Genomic DNA, 21,004 nt, shown 5'->3' on the forward strand with positions numbered 1-21,004 from the left:
AAAAATTAGAGAGAGAGAGAGCCTATATGTAATTAAACACGGAATAAAATGTTAGCAATAGGTGAATCTGGGTAAAGGGTATACAGGTGTTTCTTGTACTATTTTCATTTTTGCAACTTTTTGTAATTTTGAAATTATTTCCAAATAAAAAGTGTTTGAAAAATATTTCAAGCTCACTTTACGTTTTCTGTGTCCAAGCCCTGCAATCAGGGTTTTCTCCGGAGGATGCTGGTGAGCAGGAATATTTAACCACATTTGGAAGAAAAAAAAAAAAAAAAAAGTGAGTGAGAAAAGCATTCCTAGCATATGGAACAGCATGACAGAAGGCAATGAAATGTGAAATGTAAGCGTAGGCGGAAGAACGGACTGGTTTCTAGCAATAGCGAGTCTTCTGAAAGGCCACCCAGCAAAGGGCATCCCAGGATGAACGGCGGCCTTCCCAAGGGCTGCAAAACGCAGTCCCCCCAGCTTCCCACAAGCCTCTCCCGATTCGCCGCACCTGTGTGATTTGGGTGCTGGCTACAATAAAGTGACAGCTCCGGCCATCCTTCAGGGGCCAACGCTATTCGGCGGCACTTCACCTGCGGAAGCATAGAGCTGCACTGTACCTATTTACATAGAAAACGTACAACTACCGTGCGGGGAGAAGAAAGTGAAGCAGCACTGGAGAAACTTCTGCAGGAGGACGGCTCGGCGTGAATGAACACCCTGACTCGACCAATCAGAACGCAGGAGATTTCAACCAATCCCGGCTCGGCGGTGCTCCGGTGGGGGCGGGCCGTCACGCCCCGGGTTGGTGGCTCGCAGCTGCTCCCCCGCAGCCCCGCGGTAACTCTGGTCGGCCCGGGGGCGGGATCGCGGAGGGGAGGCCGGCAAAGTAGATCGGGCCAAACGGTGGAGGGCACCGGACGCTAGGCATGGCAGTTTGGGGACCACGGGAGCTTGACCGATGCGGCCCTGGCAAAACCCACGTTTGCCTCGCTCTCTGCGGGGGGCCCCCCCTCTCCGAGCGCGTGAGCCCCGGGACGCCTTCCTTCGAGAGAGCAGGTGGAGCCGACTGGGACTGACTCGGGAGCGAGCAGGTGTGAGGAAGCTGTCAGGCTTCTCTCCCCCATCCTGCCTGGGCAGGAGGCGGTGCTTCCTTTCTTCTTGAGAAGGCAGGAGGGCAGGCCCAAGCCAGACTTGCAGTCCACTGTAAGAAGAACTCACTCTCTGGTCAGGAGGTGGGACCGCGGATCTTGTGTGGATGTAGTGCGTGTGGGGGCAGGAAGCGAGATGGAAAGACTTCTCTGAAGCAGGATGCACCGTCCCCAGCTGGGCACATGTCATGACCACTTTTCCAGGTCTCCCAGCCCGGTGGTTCTTCCCTGGGTCTAACCTGAGCCCTGTCTGCCACATCTCCGGCCAGCCATCAGTTAGCTGCTTTTCCGAAGATGCGTCTTCCATCTAACTGTCTCATTCTTGCATGAGGCTCTGGTTCCTATGCTGGATGCCAGTCCTCAGAATCTGAGAGTCTGAGGTGGGGAAGCCATGCAGGAAAGCACCCGGCTCCTTTGTAGGTCTTAGGGAGAATGCAGTTAGTGTCTCTGAGCAAAGTGATGTTGCTGTTCCTGGGATAGGAAAATAGGAGGACCAGGTGGAGGGGGGAGGGGGGGGTCCATTCTTACTGTCATTCTACAGCTGAGGAAAGGGAGGCCAGAGAGGTTATGTATCTTGCTCAAGATCACACAGCTCCAGGTGGCACAGCCTGGATTTACACCCAGGCCTGTCAGATTCCAACTCTGCTTTTGATTGCAACCCTGTATTTCAGGGACGGTCTGCCAGGTCTCACCCTCCACTGGATCCTCTGGGGGCCACACTTACCTGTTGCTGTTGTTTCTGGTCTTGGCACTTGGTTCTTTGCTGTGTTTCAGGCTTCCCGGACACTGGGACTCATCGATACAGGGCAAAGTCAGTAAAACCACAGGCTGTCACAGCCCCACTAATTTGGAACCAGAGATTTAGGGGATGTGGAACCCACAGTCGGACTTAGAAACCAGAGGGTGCTCGCCTACCTCTACTTTATTTGGGTATCTGCCAACTTCTCCTGTCATACTGAGGAGGAATGAGCCAACCACCTAAAGTTACAGGGGAGGTTTCAGAGGGAGCCACATTTACATTGGTTTTGCAAGACCTCTAGGGGTTCATAATGGAGGAAATGGGAAAGTTGCTTGTGGGGAGGCCGTTCTAGGCCTAGGGAACAGCACATAGAAAGGTTCCACCTCCTTTGACTCTCTTTCCCCACCTCCACCCTTGCCCCATTCTCCCTCAGCGATCCTTGATGGCCACGGAGCTCCTGGTGTTGACAAAGTGGCAGAACTTCTCTTGTGTTGGACAGGCCACCGTGAGTCAGGGCCTGCTCTCCTGGGATGACGCTGTGGCATTCCGGGAAGGATGCCCACCTCTTCAGCTAGAAGTGGCTCATGGACCCCCACCGTAGGGGGATTCCATACTAATCACTTGAATCTTGCCTGTTTCTTCAGCTACTGATTTCATCCTTTTTATGGCTGAAGACACATCTTTCCTGCCCCTTGACTGAAGCTGAAATGATCACAGCTGGCTTGGACTAGCAGCCTGTCTCTGAGGCCTCGGAGTCATCATGTCCAACCCAGGGCAGATGAATGGAAAGGGGAGGGGACCGGGGTGAGGGTTACACCACAGGAAGCACAAGGACATTTTCTCCAAAATCTCTCTCCCCGCCCTGGGCCTCTTCCTAACCTCCAAGTCTCCCATTTCCTTCCTCCCTCTCCCCTTCCCCCCACTAAGCAAAGTTGATGTCTCTCTGGCTCTTTTCCCTGCTAACAAAGCGAGGATTCCTTGGCTTCTGAGCAAGGGCCTTGGGGATCCAGGCTCCAAGTCAGATCTCTGAGTGGATTAAGCGGACTCTGTAAAGACTGTGCCTTTGGTGGCCCCTGACTGCCCCTAAGATTGACAGAGATTTAAATTTGCATCCCAGTCTCTGAGGCTGGCTCCTCTCTCCATGAGCAGCCTCTAGAATTGGTACATCTGCTCCCAGTCTTGGACCTGGCACTGACTTTCAGACAGAGCTGATGGGCATGATGGGCAGCACATCCCTTCCATTCCCCCTTGGTCTCCTTGTCCTCTCCATTTGCTTCTGCACCGCCCCCCCCACCCCCCACCCCCGTGCCAAAGGAATAGTTCACTGGCAGAACACAATGTTGTCCTCAAATGTCCCTCTTTAGTCTGGTAGTTCTTGCTCCAGGCCCTTTCTAGATGTGTTTAGGGAAAAGTGACATACAGGTAACAAGGCTGATGCAGCCAAATGCATATGAACCTCACTTCTGAGAAAAACCCATAAAGAATATAAATTTACAAAATACTCCAGAGAATTCCTCCTGCATGGTTGGCAGGTACACACTCAGAAAGGATTCATTCCCATAAGAAGAGTGATTTTAAATTCTTATTTTACGTCCTCTTCAAAGAGATATTTAGGATTGGGAAGGAGATGGGATGGCAATTTAAGATAATCAAGGATGAAGAAAATTTCTGAAATTATGATGCAAGTCAGGGGTGATACAGACTCTTAAGTGTGAAAATCCCTTCTCTTCCCATGACATGGCAGTTTTTGTAAAATGAAGTATACTTGACCCTCATGGTCCAGGGCCAAGATCTGGGTCAAGTGCCTGTTTTGGGAAGGGAAAATCTAACGAGCCAACCCCTGATGGGTTGCCTCAAGGAGAGGGCTAGATTACAGAAAAATCCAACAAAGCAAAGCCCTTGACCCTCTCTCCATTCCTTCCTTGGGAACCACATGGGTCTGATTGCCCAAAAGTGGGCAACCAAGAGAAGCTGGTGTCCAGATCAATGCACAGTCAGCCAGTCAGTCAGTACTGAGCCCTGAACCATTACACTGACCTGCCGCCCCCCCCCCCGCCCCCCCCCCCCGCCCCCCGCCATTTTTACAAGACCAGGGGGAGATTATCCAGTAATCTGTCAAGGTCAGACCAGCTGTGGGGGAGATTTATAGGCCCAAATGGGGACAAATGGCATTTGTTCAGGCTACGAGACTCCTTAAGGAGGAAATGCAAAGGCTGCAGGACTGAGGGCGAGATTTATTAGAGCAGGGAGGGGAAAGTGATTACATCCCATGAGCACACTGGACTTTTAGTCCAGTGATCCTCGAGGACACTTCAGGGAAAACCTTCACTATCCCCTCTCCATCCTGCACCCAGGTCTCTTTGGAGAGGACTAAACTGCAGAGTCCCTCAAGAAGAGCAGAGAGACTTGTACACCCAGGACTGTAAAGATTAACTAGCAACTCAGTGAAATAACACTTCTTGTTTCCGGACAAAAACACCAGGAACACTTTTCCTCCAGCTGTTTTCACGGAGTCCACAGAGACTAAAGCAATCGTCAGAAAAAGTTTGAAAAGCCTCAATTCTATATAAAACAGAATTTGGGTGTAGGTACCCAAAACTTTTTCATTAAATGAAGTGTCAGGTTCATCTTGATTTGCTATCTGGTGATACTGTCACTGGAGTACTTGTCATCTCTCTTAACAGCCTCCTTCGAGGTGGCAACCACATGGGAACCACCTTTACTGTCCTTTAGTGCCGGATGGTGTCTGGCACATTGTTGGCACCTAACGGACATCTGATGGATCTGGTTGAACACAAACGGGCCTAAGACCCTTTACAAGTAAAGAAATTGGCTTCTAGAGCATGAGAAATGTTCTAAATCCATTTTCTCTTTTGGGTGGTACAGGGGCCTAAGCCTGGGCCACTGCCCCAAGGCCTGGCTGCCTAGACTCTCCTCAGGCGGACTGGCAGTACTTGTGGGGTCAGTCTGGTGCATTTCCACCCTCCCTTCTCTGCAGGAGCTCGGTACCAACCAGCTGGACATCAGTCCCTCCCCGTTCCTCCAGCCCCGTGCTGATGCGTACTACCTGGAGAAGCAAGTGCTTTCAACATTGCTCTACCATCATGGTGAACCGGTGAAGCTTCTGAGATATTAAGCAATCCATAACATTTGTGACCGGTTAACTTTAATTTGTCAAAATAAATCTGCAGTATTTTGCATGTTAGTAATACAGTGCTGGTATTGACAGGAAAAATCATCATCTGCTTACATAGAAACCTTCGTTTAGGAGCACACCTTAGGAGGGAAATGGGTATACAATAAAAGGCAAATGCAGGCCAAGCAGCGAGCCCTAGAGCATAACAGGCTGATGTCAGATTTGAGGATTATCTAATACAACTGTTTAGCTGCCAATCTGATAAACGGAAGCTCTCAACCAGGTTACAACCAGAAGGGAAAAATAAACTCTGTTTTTCTCGTAGCGCGGTGGCCGTCGTGCCTTCAACACTTGGTTGAATCAGTTCATCAGCATCAAAACTCAATTCCAGTTCCAAGACACAGGAGAATCTTACCACACAACCTATCGCCACCCCCCCTTCAGTGGCCCGCCGCCACCCCCTTCCTGCCAACTCTCTCCCTCCCAAAAGAAGACACGACGTGGCTTTATTATTGCAGACAAGCTTCTTAAGTGAATAAAGAATGCATACAAAATAGCATTTTAACTGAACTCATACAATGAAGTCTCACTCCTGTTTATTATACAATGAATTGATAAAACAATCATTTCTAGTATATATCTTTTTTTTTTTTTTTTTTTTTTTTTTTTTTTTTTTTTAAGAACTAATACTTTCAGGGTTCTGACGACCACACTCTAGCCTGGGGGTAGGGTCCACACCTGCCCCCACTGAGGACTGCTCCTTGGGCCACTGTGGAGAAAGCCTGGGCTGTCTGAATCACGGTGGACGGTGATTGCCAGCCCAGCCAAAGAGATGACAGGTCCCAGCAGGCAGAGCCAGAACCCAGTCCTGGGGCTGCATGCCAGGAAATTGGGCTTCCTCCAAATGTGGCCACTACCTGCCCAATCCAGGCCTCAGCAGGGCCACGTATGGGCCTTCCCTACACAAGTCCTTCCAGTAGTCCACACATAATGCTCTACAGATTAAAAACAAACCATCTTTGTACTGTGGATAGAACAGTTGTAACAAAGTCATAGCTACATATTTTTCTCTACATTTTGTTTATTGAGACAAACTAATTAAAAGGCACAAACATAGGGCATGTTTACATGGACATTATAACAAACATATACATTAAAAGTGTAGGAATGTGTTGCCTTCCTGCTAAACAGAAAGTTCCTAAGCTTTTATATATACAAAAGTTGTACAATTTAATGTCCTAAAGTACAAAAGATCATTTATAAAATTATTTTACACTAAGTACTATTTTATTTTTTACTACGTAGTTCAACCCCCTCGAACTGTTTTGTATAATGACACACAGATACCTGTCCCTGATGTAGGAAGTCTGCCTCAGATGTAAGGTGTTTGATGCTTGAACTGACACAGTGGGGTATAAACGGAAGTCATCCAGTTTGATAGTCAGTCCTGCAAACATTCTGCAAGATTAATACAACTAAATTCCACTTCTCTTAACTGCAAGATTAAAAAAGAAAAAAAAAAAAACACCCAAAACATATTGCAACTTAAAAAAAATCACAGCGTCTTGGTTTTAGTAACTTTTTTTTTTTTAAACACAATGCTTTCAAAACATGTGTGGCATGATGGTGTAAAGAGTATCTGTTTCCCTAACTTTTGGTTTCTACTTTATGTACAGAGATAAAACATCCTGCTAAGAAATAAAAAGCACATGTCTTAACGTGCACAATCATTGCTGGGTTTCTACAGGGAGTACAGATAGCTGTCTCCCTGAAAACACCACAAAGCTGATACAAGTGTTTTTTCAAAGAAAAAAAAAAGTGATGTCCATATTTACAAAGTTGAACAAATCTGCACAATACTTGATTAAGAAACGGAAGGAGAAATTAAAAAAAAAAAAAAAAGATACACTCTGCTGTTCTGAAGGGGCATACTACCTAGTTAGTGGTTAGAATAAAAACTGTATACAATTTAATATAAGACATAAACTCTAGTGAGCAACTAACACATCTTTCCCTGTTGTAACATCAACAGGCTCTGATTGGGAGAGAGAGGGGCATATCACATCCCAGTGCCTCCAGCATCTTCCAATTTAAAGCAATATATTTTAACTGTTCCAAAGTACTCCTTGGCTCCTGAAAGGAGTCCCACTGGCCTCTGTTTGTTAGGAGTCTGCCTGTCCACACACTTGACTTCTCCGCTGTCAGTTGAGGCCTTTTCTTACCAAAACACAATTTGTATATTTTGGTTGTTGTTGTTGTTGTTTTTTTAATTTTTTTTTTTTTTTAAAAAGTCAACTACAATGCTATATTCCATCAGGATTAATATGCTGAGCAATATTTACATCTCCAAATATCAGGTCACAATCCCTATTATATGTTGAAGTTAGAATGATAAATTATCATATGCTTTGCATATCAGAGCTGGTATCACCTTTCCCATAGGGAATGCTGCCTGAAATTAACATATTCCCAAAGGTAAAATGCATATTCTCTGAAATGCATTTTATTATGACAATGCATGTATTTACTCATAAAAACAATAAACACAGACAATTCTACACTAGCTCTCTATCTGTGGATTTAGGACTTCAGGTTAAAATCAGCCATCCACCCATCCACTTTATATGGGGAGAAGAGTTTTGCTAGTGTTTAGAATAAAATGATTTCTTGGGATTAGAAACAATAATGCTGTTTTTTTATTTTGAAATGGGTTTTGCTTTTTTATGATTGGTTTTAATTCTGGCATTTTATCTTGCCAACTACTATCCTGTTTAAGCAATGCTGTCAGCTAAAAGGAATTTCTGATTAGACTAAAGTGGTCCAGTGATAAGTTACATACACACCCTACTTTGAATAATCCCAGCCAAATTGGAGAAAAATGCTACTACACTATTATTAACTAATGTAATAAAATCTCCCGATTTCATGGTTTACTTTTTGCTTTAATAAACTAAAAGTAAGTTGCTGGTAAATATTTACTTTAACCCATATTTTGATTTTATAATACTGTTTACCAAGGTGGTGATGTAGGCAAAGCTTGGGGTAAGAAAGGCATGCTCTCTACAGGCCTCATTGCTATATTGAGAGGGGCAGCTAACGTCATAGGTGTGGGCAGGTTCATTGGAGATGTGATCGTGACAGGGTGTGCTATATTCACTGGAGCAGTGACAGGGGTGGGAAGGTTGACTGGGGTAGTGAGTGTTAAAGGAGAGGTCATGGATAACGGACTGGTTATAGTTACAGGATGCCCTATGTTCATTGGGCTGGTTATGTTAACTGCACTTGAAACATTTACTGGACTTCTCATGCTCATTGCAGCTGCCACTGTGACTGGGTTTGACATCGTCCCAGACGACACAGAGGACGTTATATTGAATGGAGTAGTGAGAGTCACAGGTGTCGTAGCAGCCGTGGAGGTTTGGCACAGGTTAGCAGCTTCTAAAATAAGAAGACAAAATGGCCTTTAGACTCCCAAAGCAATGAACAAAATTCACAGTTTCTGAATCAACTTTTTTTAATTAAAAGGACACACATTTTATGAATGAAAATACAGTTTTCTACCAAGTGGTCATCAGGAAGGGAGGCTCTCTGAACACAGAACTGGGGGGGCGGGGTGCCTGAATCTCTTTTCTGATGCTGTACCTCCCACAAGGACTTGGGCAACCTGTTCAGCCTGGTGCTTTTGGTTTCAAGTTTAGATTTATGTACCTACCTCACAGTGATGCTGGGAAGATCAGTTAATTTCTGCAAGGCACTCTGGGGGGCAGAGATAGCAAGCAGGGCTTAGTATTCTCACTACAGCTTCATGCAGGCAGAGCCAACCATCGGCAGGCCAGGAGAAAGAGCCTGTTTTACACAGCGCTGGGCCAATGGTCACACAAGAACAGGTAATCAGAAAAATCTTCTGGTAAGGCACACTGTAACTAGCGGAGAGAGTTGTGCGTCCTCACTGCTATGAACTCTAAAGATTCAGAGGTGAAGCTACATTCTGTTAAGGTTTTAAAAATCTGTAAGTAGGACTGGTAAAAAGGCTATTTTAATATCATGTTTATTTCAGTCTTAGAAAAATTGTTTAGTTAAATAATCCTGTTTCCGGTTAGGTTTCCTAACTATGTTAAGACAAAATATCTCTCAATGGGTTTATATTCTCCTTCCCAAACTCCCATTTCTTGTGTTTCTGATGCTGACACAATTTTATGCCTAGTGTCATTTAATTGCCTATACACACACACACACACACATATATATAAATCAACCATATCAAGGAGGAATAATTAAGCAAGGAGCCCTTGCAGTGATTTGGGGGACCCTGGTCCTTGTTATCCAGCAATGCCTGGTCATTTCTTAAAATTTGCCTCAGAGGTGACCCCCCCACCCCACCCCTCAACAAAATTCAGCACCACCTGCTGGTGTGTCAGAAAACAGCAGTAAGAAGACAGGTGGGTGGGCTAGCTGTGTGTAACCTGGCTGTCAAAATGGAGAAATACATTTGAGACTAAAGATGGAGGTCTGCATACTCCCACACATATGGGTCAAAGCACCTCACACGGAACCTGGGGTCAATATGCAGCCCTTCCTTGATCAGTATGATGGAACTCCATACTCTCTGTCAGGAATTCCCAAACCTGGCTGATGATCAAAATCATTTATCTAGGGAGCTTGAAGGAAACAAAGAAAAAAAAGGCCTCCCAGGAAATTCAATAGTGAGATTTACATGAATCTTGGAAATCTGGGTTTTTTTTTTTGTTTTTTTTTTTAATGTTTATTTGAGGGAGAGCGCACACACACACAAGTGTGTGTGCAGGGGAGGGGCAGAGAGAGATGGAGAGAGAGTATCCCAAGCAGGCTCTGCAATGTCAGCACAGAGCCCGACATGGGGCTCAGTTCCACTAACCTCAAGATCGTGACCTGAGCCGAAATCAAGAGTCCGGACGCTTAACCCACTGAGCCACCCAGGCGACCCGGAAATCTGTATTTTTAAAAAGTTCCCAAGATGGTGATCTGATTGTCACTCAGGTTTGGGAACTTAACATTATCTTATTTAAAAAAGAGACACGTTGATTCAAGTTTACATTTTCAGGGCAGGAGTCTCCTCTGCCCCCAAATGTGGCATTTTACTAACATGAATATAGAAGTTTCTAACATCAGTGGTGGTTTCCAGAGATATTCATGCTACAAATGGGACTACAATAGCATTTTGTTTCATGGAGGTCAGAAGATGAGCTAAACAATCAAGTCTTATTGTGCAAGCAAACTGAAATACAACACCAAATGGAAGAGTGCAGAAAGAAAGAGAAAACCAACTCACTTTTGAGGTGATGGTAGCACTGCTAAGGATATTCTTGTTTATACCAAAGAGGGAGCTTTCACCCTCACATGCGCCACTTTCCCAACCCTGCACATTTTCCTTTCAGTCTGACATCATCCTTTTCCAGGACTTCAACAATTTTACTCTCAACTCCTTTAAGTAAAACATCCTCCGTAACATGCTTTCTTTCACTCACTGGGCAATTGTCATGGCACGTATACATTCCCCCCACCCCCCAACCCCTTCTCCTAACCATATAGCATTTTATTAGAACAATGACAAATTTTCATTTTCAAGAGAGGAGCAAGTGGCAGCTGAGGAAGGGTGGAAAGCCTATCTGGCTGCGATGCCAGTACATGTATGAGAAAGGAGGCTATTCCTTTTATCTTTATCCAAGTACAGGGTGTTTAGAAGGGATCTGTGCAAGGCAACAGCCGTACTACATGAAAGCGAAAGAGGGAAAAAAACCACACAGCAAAGGATTACAAGAAGCCTACATCCAGGGGATTCCTTATGAATTTAAAATAAAACAGGAATAAGACATGGTAGGGGTCAGGAAGGAAAGAAGGAATTTCGGGAATCTCTCCCGTGGCTGATGGTACATAGACAAAAAGATTGATTTGAAATGGCTGCACAACAGTCTAGAAGCCAAAAGCTATAGGTATGAAGTTAAAAAGCTATGTTGAAAAGTGATGCTCTGATTCTTTAGAAGATACATGAAAGGAAAGGGAACCATTCTCAATTTTAGTAACAACTAAAGTTCCTGACAACTTGGTACATATATGTTAAGCTAATGCCAGCCCCAGTGACAGACTGAATGAGATTAAGGATAAGACCAAGAGAAAAGATTATCAGCACTATAAAGTCGGAAACATGTAATGAATAATACAATACAGAAAGAACACTACAAAGCAGAAAACAGCAAAGCTTTAAGAAAATAAACTACAGAATGAAAACACTTCTTTAGCCACACTTGGAGCACTGACTGCCTCATCTTACCTTTCTTTCTTGCTTTGACAGCTTCTTCCCACAGTCTCAGTGTCTCCACCTGCTTCCCTGGCCAGCTCGTCACATGTTGCTGCTGCTGCTGCTGTTGCTGCTGCTGCTGCTGCTTCTGGTTGCTGGTCTCTTCACTCATGCATGCTACTCCAAAGACAAACCAGAAACGCTACATTTACCTTGAAAAAGTGCAGCCATTTTTTTTCAAAACCCCAAACTTGGATACTTAGAGACTCCTCATGCTTCTCTGACCTTTATCATTGGACTTGATAGTTTTTACTACAGAGCATCTTCTTTTGCTGCTTCTGTCTATATTGGTCAAAGTAGATAAATTAAGAAAGGAATCTAGAAAACTAGGGAAAATCAATATAAAAGAAAAAAAGAATTCTTTGCTATATTGAAAAGCAAGTGTCTTTTGGAAGGGAACTTCGTTAACATTAGAATGGACAAATTCACACTCACCAAAATATCTAATATAGTTGGTTACTTGACCACAACAACATGCACTAGAAGTAAGTTTTTGTAAAGTTAACAAAGTGTGACATGCTAGATAATAAACCCAACTTACTTACAAAGAAGGAAAATGGATGAGATTAAAACACAATAAACGTTCTTTCCCACTCACTTTTGGCCACCTATTTTGAGAACTTAATGTTTCTGCCGCACAAAGTACATATATAATAGGATACGGAATGAGAAATATACTTTCTCCTGGTGGTTAGGGCAATCTCAAAGAAAAAGCCTGGGTAGATACAAGTATCAAGTTTTATCCACAAGTCCCTGAAAGAGTCTCTTTTCAATTCTGAATTTAAGGTGGGCAAAGCACTTACACCTTCAAATGGGTAGGATGTCCTATCTCTACAGATCTGGGTCTGAAAAGCAAACTTAATAACACTCCTTTCATCTTTAAGGTTATTAAGGGCATGTTATTAACTCAATCAGTAGTTAGGAGACATTGATGCTTGAGAATCTTCCTAACACTGAATAAAAACAATCAAAATTGCCCAGCATAAGATGCAACTTCCTAGTGTGGCTTCTGCTGCCGCAATTCTAAAACACTAGAGCCTTTTAGTCAAACTCCATAGAAGAAGGGACGCATTGAAAAACAGCTACGGGAAAATTACGCTTTTCTAACTTGGGTGTCGTTAGTAGACAAGCACAGGACTGAAAGCAAAATTAGCGGAGGGCTTGTCAGTGCTGTCTGTATTGTATATATGCAGGTGAGGTCTGTTTCTAACATCAGTATCTACTCTCCATTGACGTGTGTTTACGCGCTTTGGTGATGGGAGGGAACATGTAAGATGAACGTGAATGTACTGACAGCACAGTGAAAATACCTTCAATACATTATCAAAACACTCAGATTTCACCAATCTCAAATGCGACAGAAATATAATTTGAAGTGTCACCTACTTTTACTGATGCCTTGTTTACATGTATTACAGTTGATACTTTGGCTCTGCCCGTGTGTCTTTAAGTGGCTGGTGATGTACGCTGCACTCAGAAGCTTCCCACAGATGTTACACGATACCTTGCCTTCGTGGCGCACCATGTGTGTCCGCAGTCTGTCTTTGGTGGCAAAGGCAGCAGTGCACGTCTGCATGAGGGAGGAAAACTTTTTTTAAATATAGACTATCCTGTTCTACTCATTTTAAAGTACGTTATATTCTAGGCATTACCCTATCCATGTCCGCAAGCAGACTGAGTTGAATCTGAACTGCATGTGTTACCTAGAATCGCCATCATGACAAAACACTCGATGAATTTTAGACCCTTACGTTTTGAGGGAAGAAAAAATATCAACACAGAGTAAGTACTGAAAAGATGTGAGCCGTAGAGTCAGTTAAACCTGGATTTAAATCCAGCTCCTTGATTCACGACAAGGTAACACTGAGCAAATTAGTTAACCTATCTGAATGTGTTTCTTCATCTGTAAAATGAAGGTAAATAATACCTACCTCACAAATTTATTGGTGGGATTAAGAGACTGGCCCGAGGCCTCGCACATAGCAGGCACTCATTCAAATGACACTAGCTTCCTTCCTCGAATTGGATTTTTCTTACAGTTCAAATCATTTACTTAATAAAGTCAGTCATTAACACATTTAACTGAAAGGAGCACAAAAAGACTTCCAACAACAAACTAAAATTACTGAGGTCTAAAAAAGTCATTTGATTTAGCAAGATTCCTAACCTTTTCATTATCACAACTTATGTGAAATAAAATCAACAGATTTTCAAACAACTAGAAAATACCCCAATTTGGCAGACAAACATCCGGTAAGTGATAACATTTGGGAGAAAATTCCTAGTTTTCTTCTATTACAGTTAAAACAACCTCAATCATCAACCCGGCAAATAATTTAAAGCATTTCATTCATTTATTTCATTCATTCCAAACACATAATGACCTTTGCCAGACTATAAATTTTTTTCTTATAACAATAAATACTGTTGCCTAAGGAAAGGGAAATGTAGCTTAACAAAAACAACACATTTACATTTTTAAATGCTCTTGCCTCACAGAAATAGAAGCTGTCATTTATCTCGTATAAAACCAGAATTCAAATGGACCACATTTACTCAAGTCAGTGATTTTAAGACTATTCAAGAACGGTGAGATTTGATTGGCTCAGACCTTTTGGATAATGTGCATTAAGTGCTACACTAAGGATAAGTCATTTTAACTCTTACTTGGCATTTGAAGGGTCTTTCTGTTGAATGGACATGTTTTACGTGACAGCTTAAGTGGTCAGGCCTGTGAAAGAGAGAGTTTCAACAGAAGATGTAATGGAACACACATTGAGAAATGCTACTCACTGTGATGTTTACATGCTTGGCAGCTTTGGGTGGGGGGCATTTTAAAGAAAGCTAGCCGAATTACCAACTCCCCCTCCCCCCAGTGCAAGCCTCCTTACCTCTCTTACCACAAACAAAAGTCTTAGTCCTTTACCTGTTAATTTTTCTCTCCTAGTCAACATCAAATCATGTTAGGTCTTGGTTCTTTAAATTATAAAATACCCAAAGTTTTAGTCCTAACACTTGCCAGAGACAGCTACTACTCTATTAACTTTAAAAGCCTTGAAAATGAAAATTAGTGAAATGTTAGTAACCACAGATACACGGAAAAACGTCCTCCTACAACTTTTACTAAGAGTATCCAAGGTCATCCCAACTTCCAGGAAATAAGTTTCTTTGATTTGCACAGTGAACCTCATATCTAGTCACCCGACTGAATTGGAAACTGGTGGTTTTGCAGTGACAAGAATTACTGATGTGCCAAATGAAGACCCCAGTCCACCAAGGCACTTCTCAGCTGAAATATTAAGCTAATCACTGTGTCATCGCTTGCCAACCACACCACACTGAAATGAGACCTGGAGGTGTAATACTTTATCTATTACCAATCTCCTCTAATAACACAGGCCTGCCCACAGCTATTCTCACATAAACCTTCTAGATGGCAAAGAGACAAAACTGAAGTTCACTGATACCATAATGAAAGCAAAGCAAAGCAAAATGCAGTACCTCGAGAAGCCTTTCCCACAAACACTGCAAGTATAGGGTTTGGTGATGCCTCCTTCGTGAGACCTCACATGGTAAGTCATCCGGTCCTTCCTCTTGAAGCGCTGATTACAAACAGGACACTCGAAGGGCTTTTCGTCCGAATGGGAGAGCTTGTGCCGGTTGAGGTGGTACACGTCTCGGAAGGCCTTCCCACACATCTCGCAGGCATGGTTCTTCTTGACAGGCTTACTGGGTTTCTTGACAGACTGGGTCACGGGCATAGCTGTGGTGCTGGCACTGCTGCTGGGGTTGGTGCCCGAGGAAGATGTAGTGACTGTTGATAAGATGCCAGCAATGGTTGAGACCAACGAAGTTCTGCTGCTGTCCCCAGCGATGGTGGAGATGAGGGGAACCACCGTAGTGGGAGTTTTCTTTGACCGGGACACCAACTTGATCCCTGTGTGGCAGGACTCGTGGCGCCTCAGGTGATAGCTGTCCCTGAAAGCTTTACTGCAGTAAGTGCACACAAATGAAGTTTTGGGTTTTTCTTTTTTAATCCCAATGGCATCCTTTAATGTTTCTGGTGCCGCTTGAGGTTTCTGAGTTATTGGTATTGGAAGCAATGGTTTCTGATCAGGGGGTTCCACAGCAGAGCTCAGGAGGGGCAGCAAGCTGTTCTGTGCTGCCTGCTGTTGGTGATGGGAGGCTTCATGGGCCTAAAACCAAACATTTACACTTCAGAAACTCAGCCTCTCACAATGGCCTTCAAAATTCAACATGTCCCACAGACAACAGAGACCAGAAGAAACAATCAAAGAGCCTGTAAGCTACTCCCTGCAGCAGTGAGCCAGCAACCACCTAGTGACCCTTAGAGCTTCCAGTACAAAGCATTAAAATCACTGTGCAGACACAAAACTTGTACGACTAAGTTGCTGACAGTGATCTTGCTTTCAAACAGCTGACTACACACCACCCTGGTTCACAAGGGACATACCAGCGGATGGAATCAGTTTGCATTAGTCTGTCAGTGCTGAAACCAAGTTTAAATAACTTGTCCAAAAAAAAAAAAAAAAAAAAGTCACACTCCAGACTAAGTATCTACGAGTACCTTACTGCAGTAACACACACACAACACATTCATATACATACACATGTATACACATAATCATCTATTTGTCTATTTTACCTAGTAAAAGAAAGGCACTGTCTCTCCCTTTCCATCAGAAAACTTAGTGCTGGAGGAAGGAGGCTGTTGCTAAGTGATAACAGGAATCTAGCTCTCTGAATACATACGCGGTTTGGTAAGTTTCCTTTTAAAGTTTTTACTTTACTTTATTACTAAAAGATTGACTGAAATTAAACCTGCTATTAATCAGCCTGGAAGGCATGTGTGAAGGTAGCCCACAGCAAAACACCTGTCAGTTGTTTCCCAGTTCATTTACTCTTACGCTAGAAATCTGCATCCTTTAACAACACTAGTTGTTCAAACCTGAAACTCTCAAAGACAGACTAGCAAGAGAACACAAACCGTAAATAATTAAAATTCCTTTCATTTTCATCTTCTTCCAGCACTTGGATGTTTCGTTAAAGTATTAGACATTTGCTGTTATAATGTGCTTCTCCACTCCAGAACTGGACGCTGTCTAGAAATTTTCTTTAGCTGCACTGAAACCAAAATTTCGTCGTGGATCATGTTCTTGGTATTTATGAGTAGTTACTCTCTTGGTTTTGCTTCTTTTAAAATTCTCCATACTGATAAACAATTAGGAAATGATGGGGAAAATTCCTGAAATAGTTCTTCCTGATACGTTGTACTTTTTACCACCATTATTTTTGCAACTTTTGATAGTGGGCTCAAGCCCCTATGCTTGAGTTTTGTAATCCTAAAAGGATACATGCATTCGAAGGCAGGAGTTCCAAATATCTTAAGCATACAACATCCTAGGAGGGCCCATCCCATCATCTTAGACACCCTAGCCACTTATTTACCCTTCTCACTCTATAATCACAAATCCTACAGTTAACTTGATTAAGAAGAAAATAACAAGGAGACAGACACACATGCTCAGCGCTTCTCCCCTGATGGATAAGAGTGTCTATCGCACATAGCTGTAATATTTACGTGATGGCAGCACAGCAGCTAAGCCTGGAACCAGTCTCCCCAAATCATTAGGAAGTGTGGTATCCACAGCTACCAGTTTCAATTTAATAATTTTGGTTGAATCACCCTTTCAGTCCTGGAAATACAGAAATTGTGTGCTTACTTATGAGTATCTTTCTGGACTCAGGGATCATACTGAATTACAGTCCACTTTTAATTTAATTTATGGAGCTACTGTAAATGTCAGGGTCTGCCCAGGAGACATTAGTAGAAACTTTACAGAATTTGGATGCAAATCTTACCCCCTTTCCAACCTGTATACCCAAGTTTCCATACAGTATACAAACAGTTAATAGCTGAAGATAGCTCACGATATACAATTTCAAAGGCTAACAGATCAGATAATAGAGAATGCAAATCTTCTGGCCAAAGTTCAGACTTATAGTGTTTAGAGGCATTTTTCAATTCTGAACAACCATTAGTTCGATGGAGTACTAAAAGCACTTACTGCCATTTTACCAATTCAGATGTCTGTGGCAACATAAAGTATTTTTACAGCATTGCTGAAGCTCACTCTCACACGAGGTCACACCAGGTCCCTGCTTCTTGGGTGAAATGCTGTAGAATGCCTCGACCACTATGGGAATCACTCTCTGAGGATTCCTAGGGTCCCCACACTTCTACATGAAGCCTTCTAAGAGGGGAACTGGATTCCCCCAACTTGTTCACTGAGGGAGAGACAGAGTAAAATAACCACCATGGCCTGCCTTCAGTTAAGTGATTAAAAAAAAAAAAAAAAAAAAAAAAAAATTCTGGGTAGACTTTTATTTGACTAGTATCAAACCAAAGCTTTCATTTTATCTCCCATCTCTTTCAACTTGAAGGCTTTTTTAACCCTGCCCAAGCTTTCCTTTTTCTGGGGTTGGCAAAAAACAAAACAGAAATGTTATTTCATCACCCAGGGTGGTAGGATATAGCACCATGAAATCTCCAGTGCCAGAGGGCAAAAAATTTTGTACTGAAACAAATTAGCATCAGTGAGTCATATCTTGAATGCCCTGTTAGGAGAATCATCCATCAAACATCTTAACAGCTATGGCTTTCACTTTCCACCAGGTTATCTGGAAAGCAAGCAGGTATTAAACTGTTTTAAAATATAAATTCCACAGTATGCTCTAGGAAACAAACGAGAGAGTTTAACTCTCCCATTTCCCCAGGGAAAATTACTTAAAACTGAAACTGAATAAGTCTATTCATACCTTTCTATAGAAAAGACTGAAATATTCTCTTAACCCATTCCACTGTCTTTGGCTCTAAATTATTTTTCCAACAATTTTCACTGCACACATTGCCAAGCCCAGGATCAAATATTAGCTTTCACACTTCTCCATCAGGTGGAGAAAAAGATTTTAATTGCTGAAAAAAAAAATTCAATAATATAAAGTCTAATTAACAAGTTGATCAATAAATGATTGGCATTTGTCTTATCCAGGAAAAGAATAAAAGTATTCCAAAAAAATGTTCAACTAGCTTTCCAAAAATTAGTTATAGGTTTTTCCTTTACATAAAGAACTCTTTTTTTCAATCACCATTAAGTTTACATACAGCAGATATCATATGGTAAATCAAAAGCATTCTTCAAATGAAAATCACTTAGGTGGCCCATTAATCCCATGTTTTAAAAAGACCATTTGAAAGCGTTTTCTAGAGAGGGCATTTGCCACCTTTACACCAATCTGGATGCCAGGTAGTTATACATCATATCTTCCCCAATGCATTTTTTAGGTAGACTTAAAGCATGATAAAACAATACTAGATCAGGATGAGAAAAGAAGTTTGACAAATTTTGTGTATCTTCAATTTTAAGAAGCCCGAATATATTTCAATAACTACTTAAAAATCAAATTTACTCACATTTGAAAGAAAATATGTTTGAAAACAATATACCAGCTCTACACAATAGGTAATGTCTGAATTATCCAATTCCCTATATCATCTCCACTGGGATGGGTCCAGTGGCTGGGATGATTTTTTGAGAATTCTGCATCCATTCCTGGTTAGTTTCAAAGGTCTCCAGCGCCCAAGCAAGGCGTTTGGGATTTCACAAAGTTATTCAAAGAAGGAAAATAACCCAGAGAGGCGGGAAGAACGCATTTAAAGTGACAAGCTTCTTAACCTCCTCCGGTTCCGAAGTTTTCCCGTGAGCTCATCACTACTGCCCACTAAGTGATTCGTTTGCAAATAGAAATGAGGCAGGGAAAAAATAAGTTCCAGCCTAGGTCTTCCCAACAGGGGTCCCCCACCTAAAACAGGCGGGCAAGAGGAGTGCCAACGTATCGGCTACAGTCACTTTTAAGTTTCTTGCAGAAAGTGTAGACCAACACCCCAACGAATGACTCATCTGGGGGCTTTGTAAGCGGACTTTGTTTGCTGTCTCCACTTTCCGTCTCCCCCACTCGGTAGGAGGAAACGTTCGAGGTGGGACGAGAGGGAAAAGCGCTCCGGGAGAGAAGGTCGGGCCTCCTGGAGTCCCGGCCCCCACCGCTCCCCCCGCCCCGGCCCGGCTGGGGGATTCCCCGGGCTGAATGGGACGGCGGGAGAGCTGGACAGAGGGAGAGGGTGTCAGCTGCCAAGGTTCGGCAAAGGCTTGCGAGAGAAAAAATGTAATCCAGTGAAAAAGTTTGGGGAGGGGAGACTCACTCAGAACACCCCCCAACAGGGTAAACACGGGGGGGGGGGCGGGAAGGGGGAGTGGCGGGGAACCCAGGGATACCCGCTATTCGCGGGGATGGGGGGGTCAGAAAGTCAACACACACACACAAAAAGAGGAGAGGGAGGTTAAACGGCAGGACAGCGAAAGATGGATGAAGTGTGTGTGTGTGTGGGGGGGTGTCTCAGAGTAGGACCTGGGGACCCCCCCCTCACCCCACGGTGCGGGCCCGGGCCGAGCGCGCGGTGGCCAAGCGGCCCGCGCTATCCAGCGGCCCGGCGCCCTCCTTTCTCTGGGCCGCGGGTGGTGACAGCGACCGGCCTCCTCCCTTCCCCTTCAGGGCGGGAGGGAAGGGTGTGTGCGTGTGCGTGAGTGTGTTAGGGGGGGCCCGGGGTTCACCCCGAGGCCTGCTCTCTCCCCCGCACCCCGTGAGGCCGCCTCCTTTCACCTCAGCAGCCCCGCTCCGCCGGGGCGGGCGGGCGGAAAAACAAAGGGGGATTAAGGCCGGGCCGGAGAGCGGAGCCGGGAGGGAGGGGAGGAGGAGCGCCCGCCCGCCCGCCAGCCCGGGGCCCGGCCCCCCTGTCCCCCCCGTGCCCCCCCCGGGGGGGCCCCCAGTACCTGGAACAGGAACGCGGTCCAGTTGGCCTCCATGGCTGCGGCGGCCGACCCCCCTCCTCCCCACTCCCCCCGCTCGGGGAGCCTCCTCAGCCGGAGGAGGCGACAACAAAGCGGCGGCGGCGGCGGCGGCGGCAGCGGCAGCGGCGGCTCCTCAACATGGCAGCGCCGAGCGCGGCCACTTCCGGTAACCTCCGGGACGCACCACCGCCGCGGCGAGCGCGGGCGGGGGGGGAGCCCCGACCCGGCCGCCGCCGCCCCCAGCCGCCCGGACCCCTTCTGGGCGTCCCCGCCGCAGACTCGCCGCCTCGGAGCTCAGCCAGCGCCCGCCGGCGGTGGGGTCAGGGCCTCCGCGGGGGGGCTGGGGTGGGGCCGGGGGCGGGGATGGGGCGCGGCGTCCCCCCCCGCGGGGGTGTGTGGTGCTGCGGTCCGCGGCTCAGGCAGCCGGAGCAGGGGGAGCGCAGGAGAGAAGATGGAGGACGCCAGGGTCTGGCGCGGACTCGCTGGGCACTGCGGCGCCGTCTCCCGGGACTCCAACGCGGTGCCCAGCAGCGTCGCGTCCCTGTCAGACCCTCGGCGGCAGGCGCAGGCCACGGCGGTCACCTGGCTCTTCAGTCCCGTATGCGCCGCACTACCGTGCCTCCAAATTGGGGGAAGCCCCCAGGACTTGGAGTGTCTCTCCCGTCTGGTATTTCATCCCCAGCGCGCTAACCCCTCCGCACTCCTGCTTACGATGTGCATCTACCTCGG

At 45.0% G+C, this 21,004-nt stretch overlaps 1 protein-coding gene across 2 annotated transcripts; it reads right to left on the reverse strand.

Moving 5' to 3' along the window:
- Window positions 1-5,022: 5,022 nt before the first annotated feature.
- On the reverse strand, window positions 5,023-20,550 carry VEZF1 (vascular endothelial zinc finger 1). Of its 2 annotated transcripts, none has more exons than XM_053893283.1 (6): window positions 20,258-20,550; window positions 14,850-15,544; window positions 14,016-14,079; window positions 12,735-12,936; window positions 11,322-11,465; window positions 5,023-8,452 (listed from the first exon to the last, which is right to left on the reverse strand). In XM_053893283.1, exons 1-6 carry the CDS (start codon window positions 20,288-20,290, stop codon window positions 8,025-8,027), a joined length of 1,566 nt encoding a protein of 521 aa, XP_053749258.1. In that variant the 5' UTR covers window positions 20,291-20,550; the 3' UTR covers window positions 5,023-8,024. The 2 variants fall into 2 exon arrangements, with proteins under 2 accessions (XP_053749258.1, XP_053749259.1); XM_053893284.1 differs by having other exon boundaries at window positions 12,735-12,918; window positions 20,258-20,546.
- Window positions 20,551-21,004: the final 454 nt, after the last annotated feature.

Source organism: Panthera pardus, unplaced genomic scaffold (assembly GCF_024362965.1).
Source record: "Panthera pardus isolate Hobbes unplaced genomic scaffold, ASM2436296v1 HiC_scaffold_3, whole genome shotgun sequence".
Taxonomy (NCBI): Eukaryota; Metazoa; Chordata; class Mammalia; order Carnivora; family Felidae; genus Panthera; species Panthera pardus.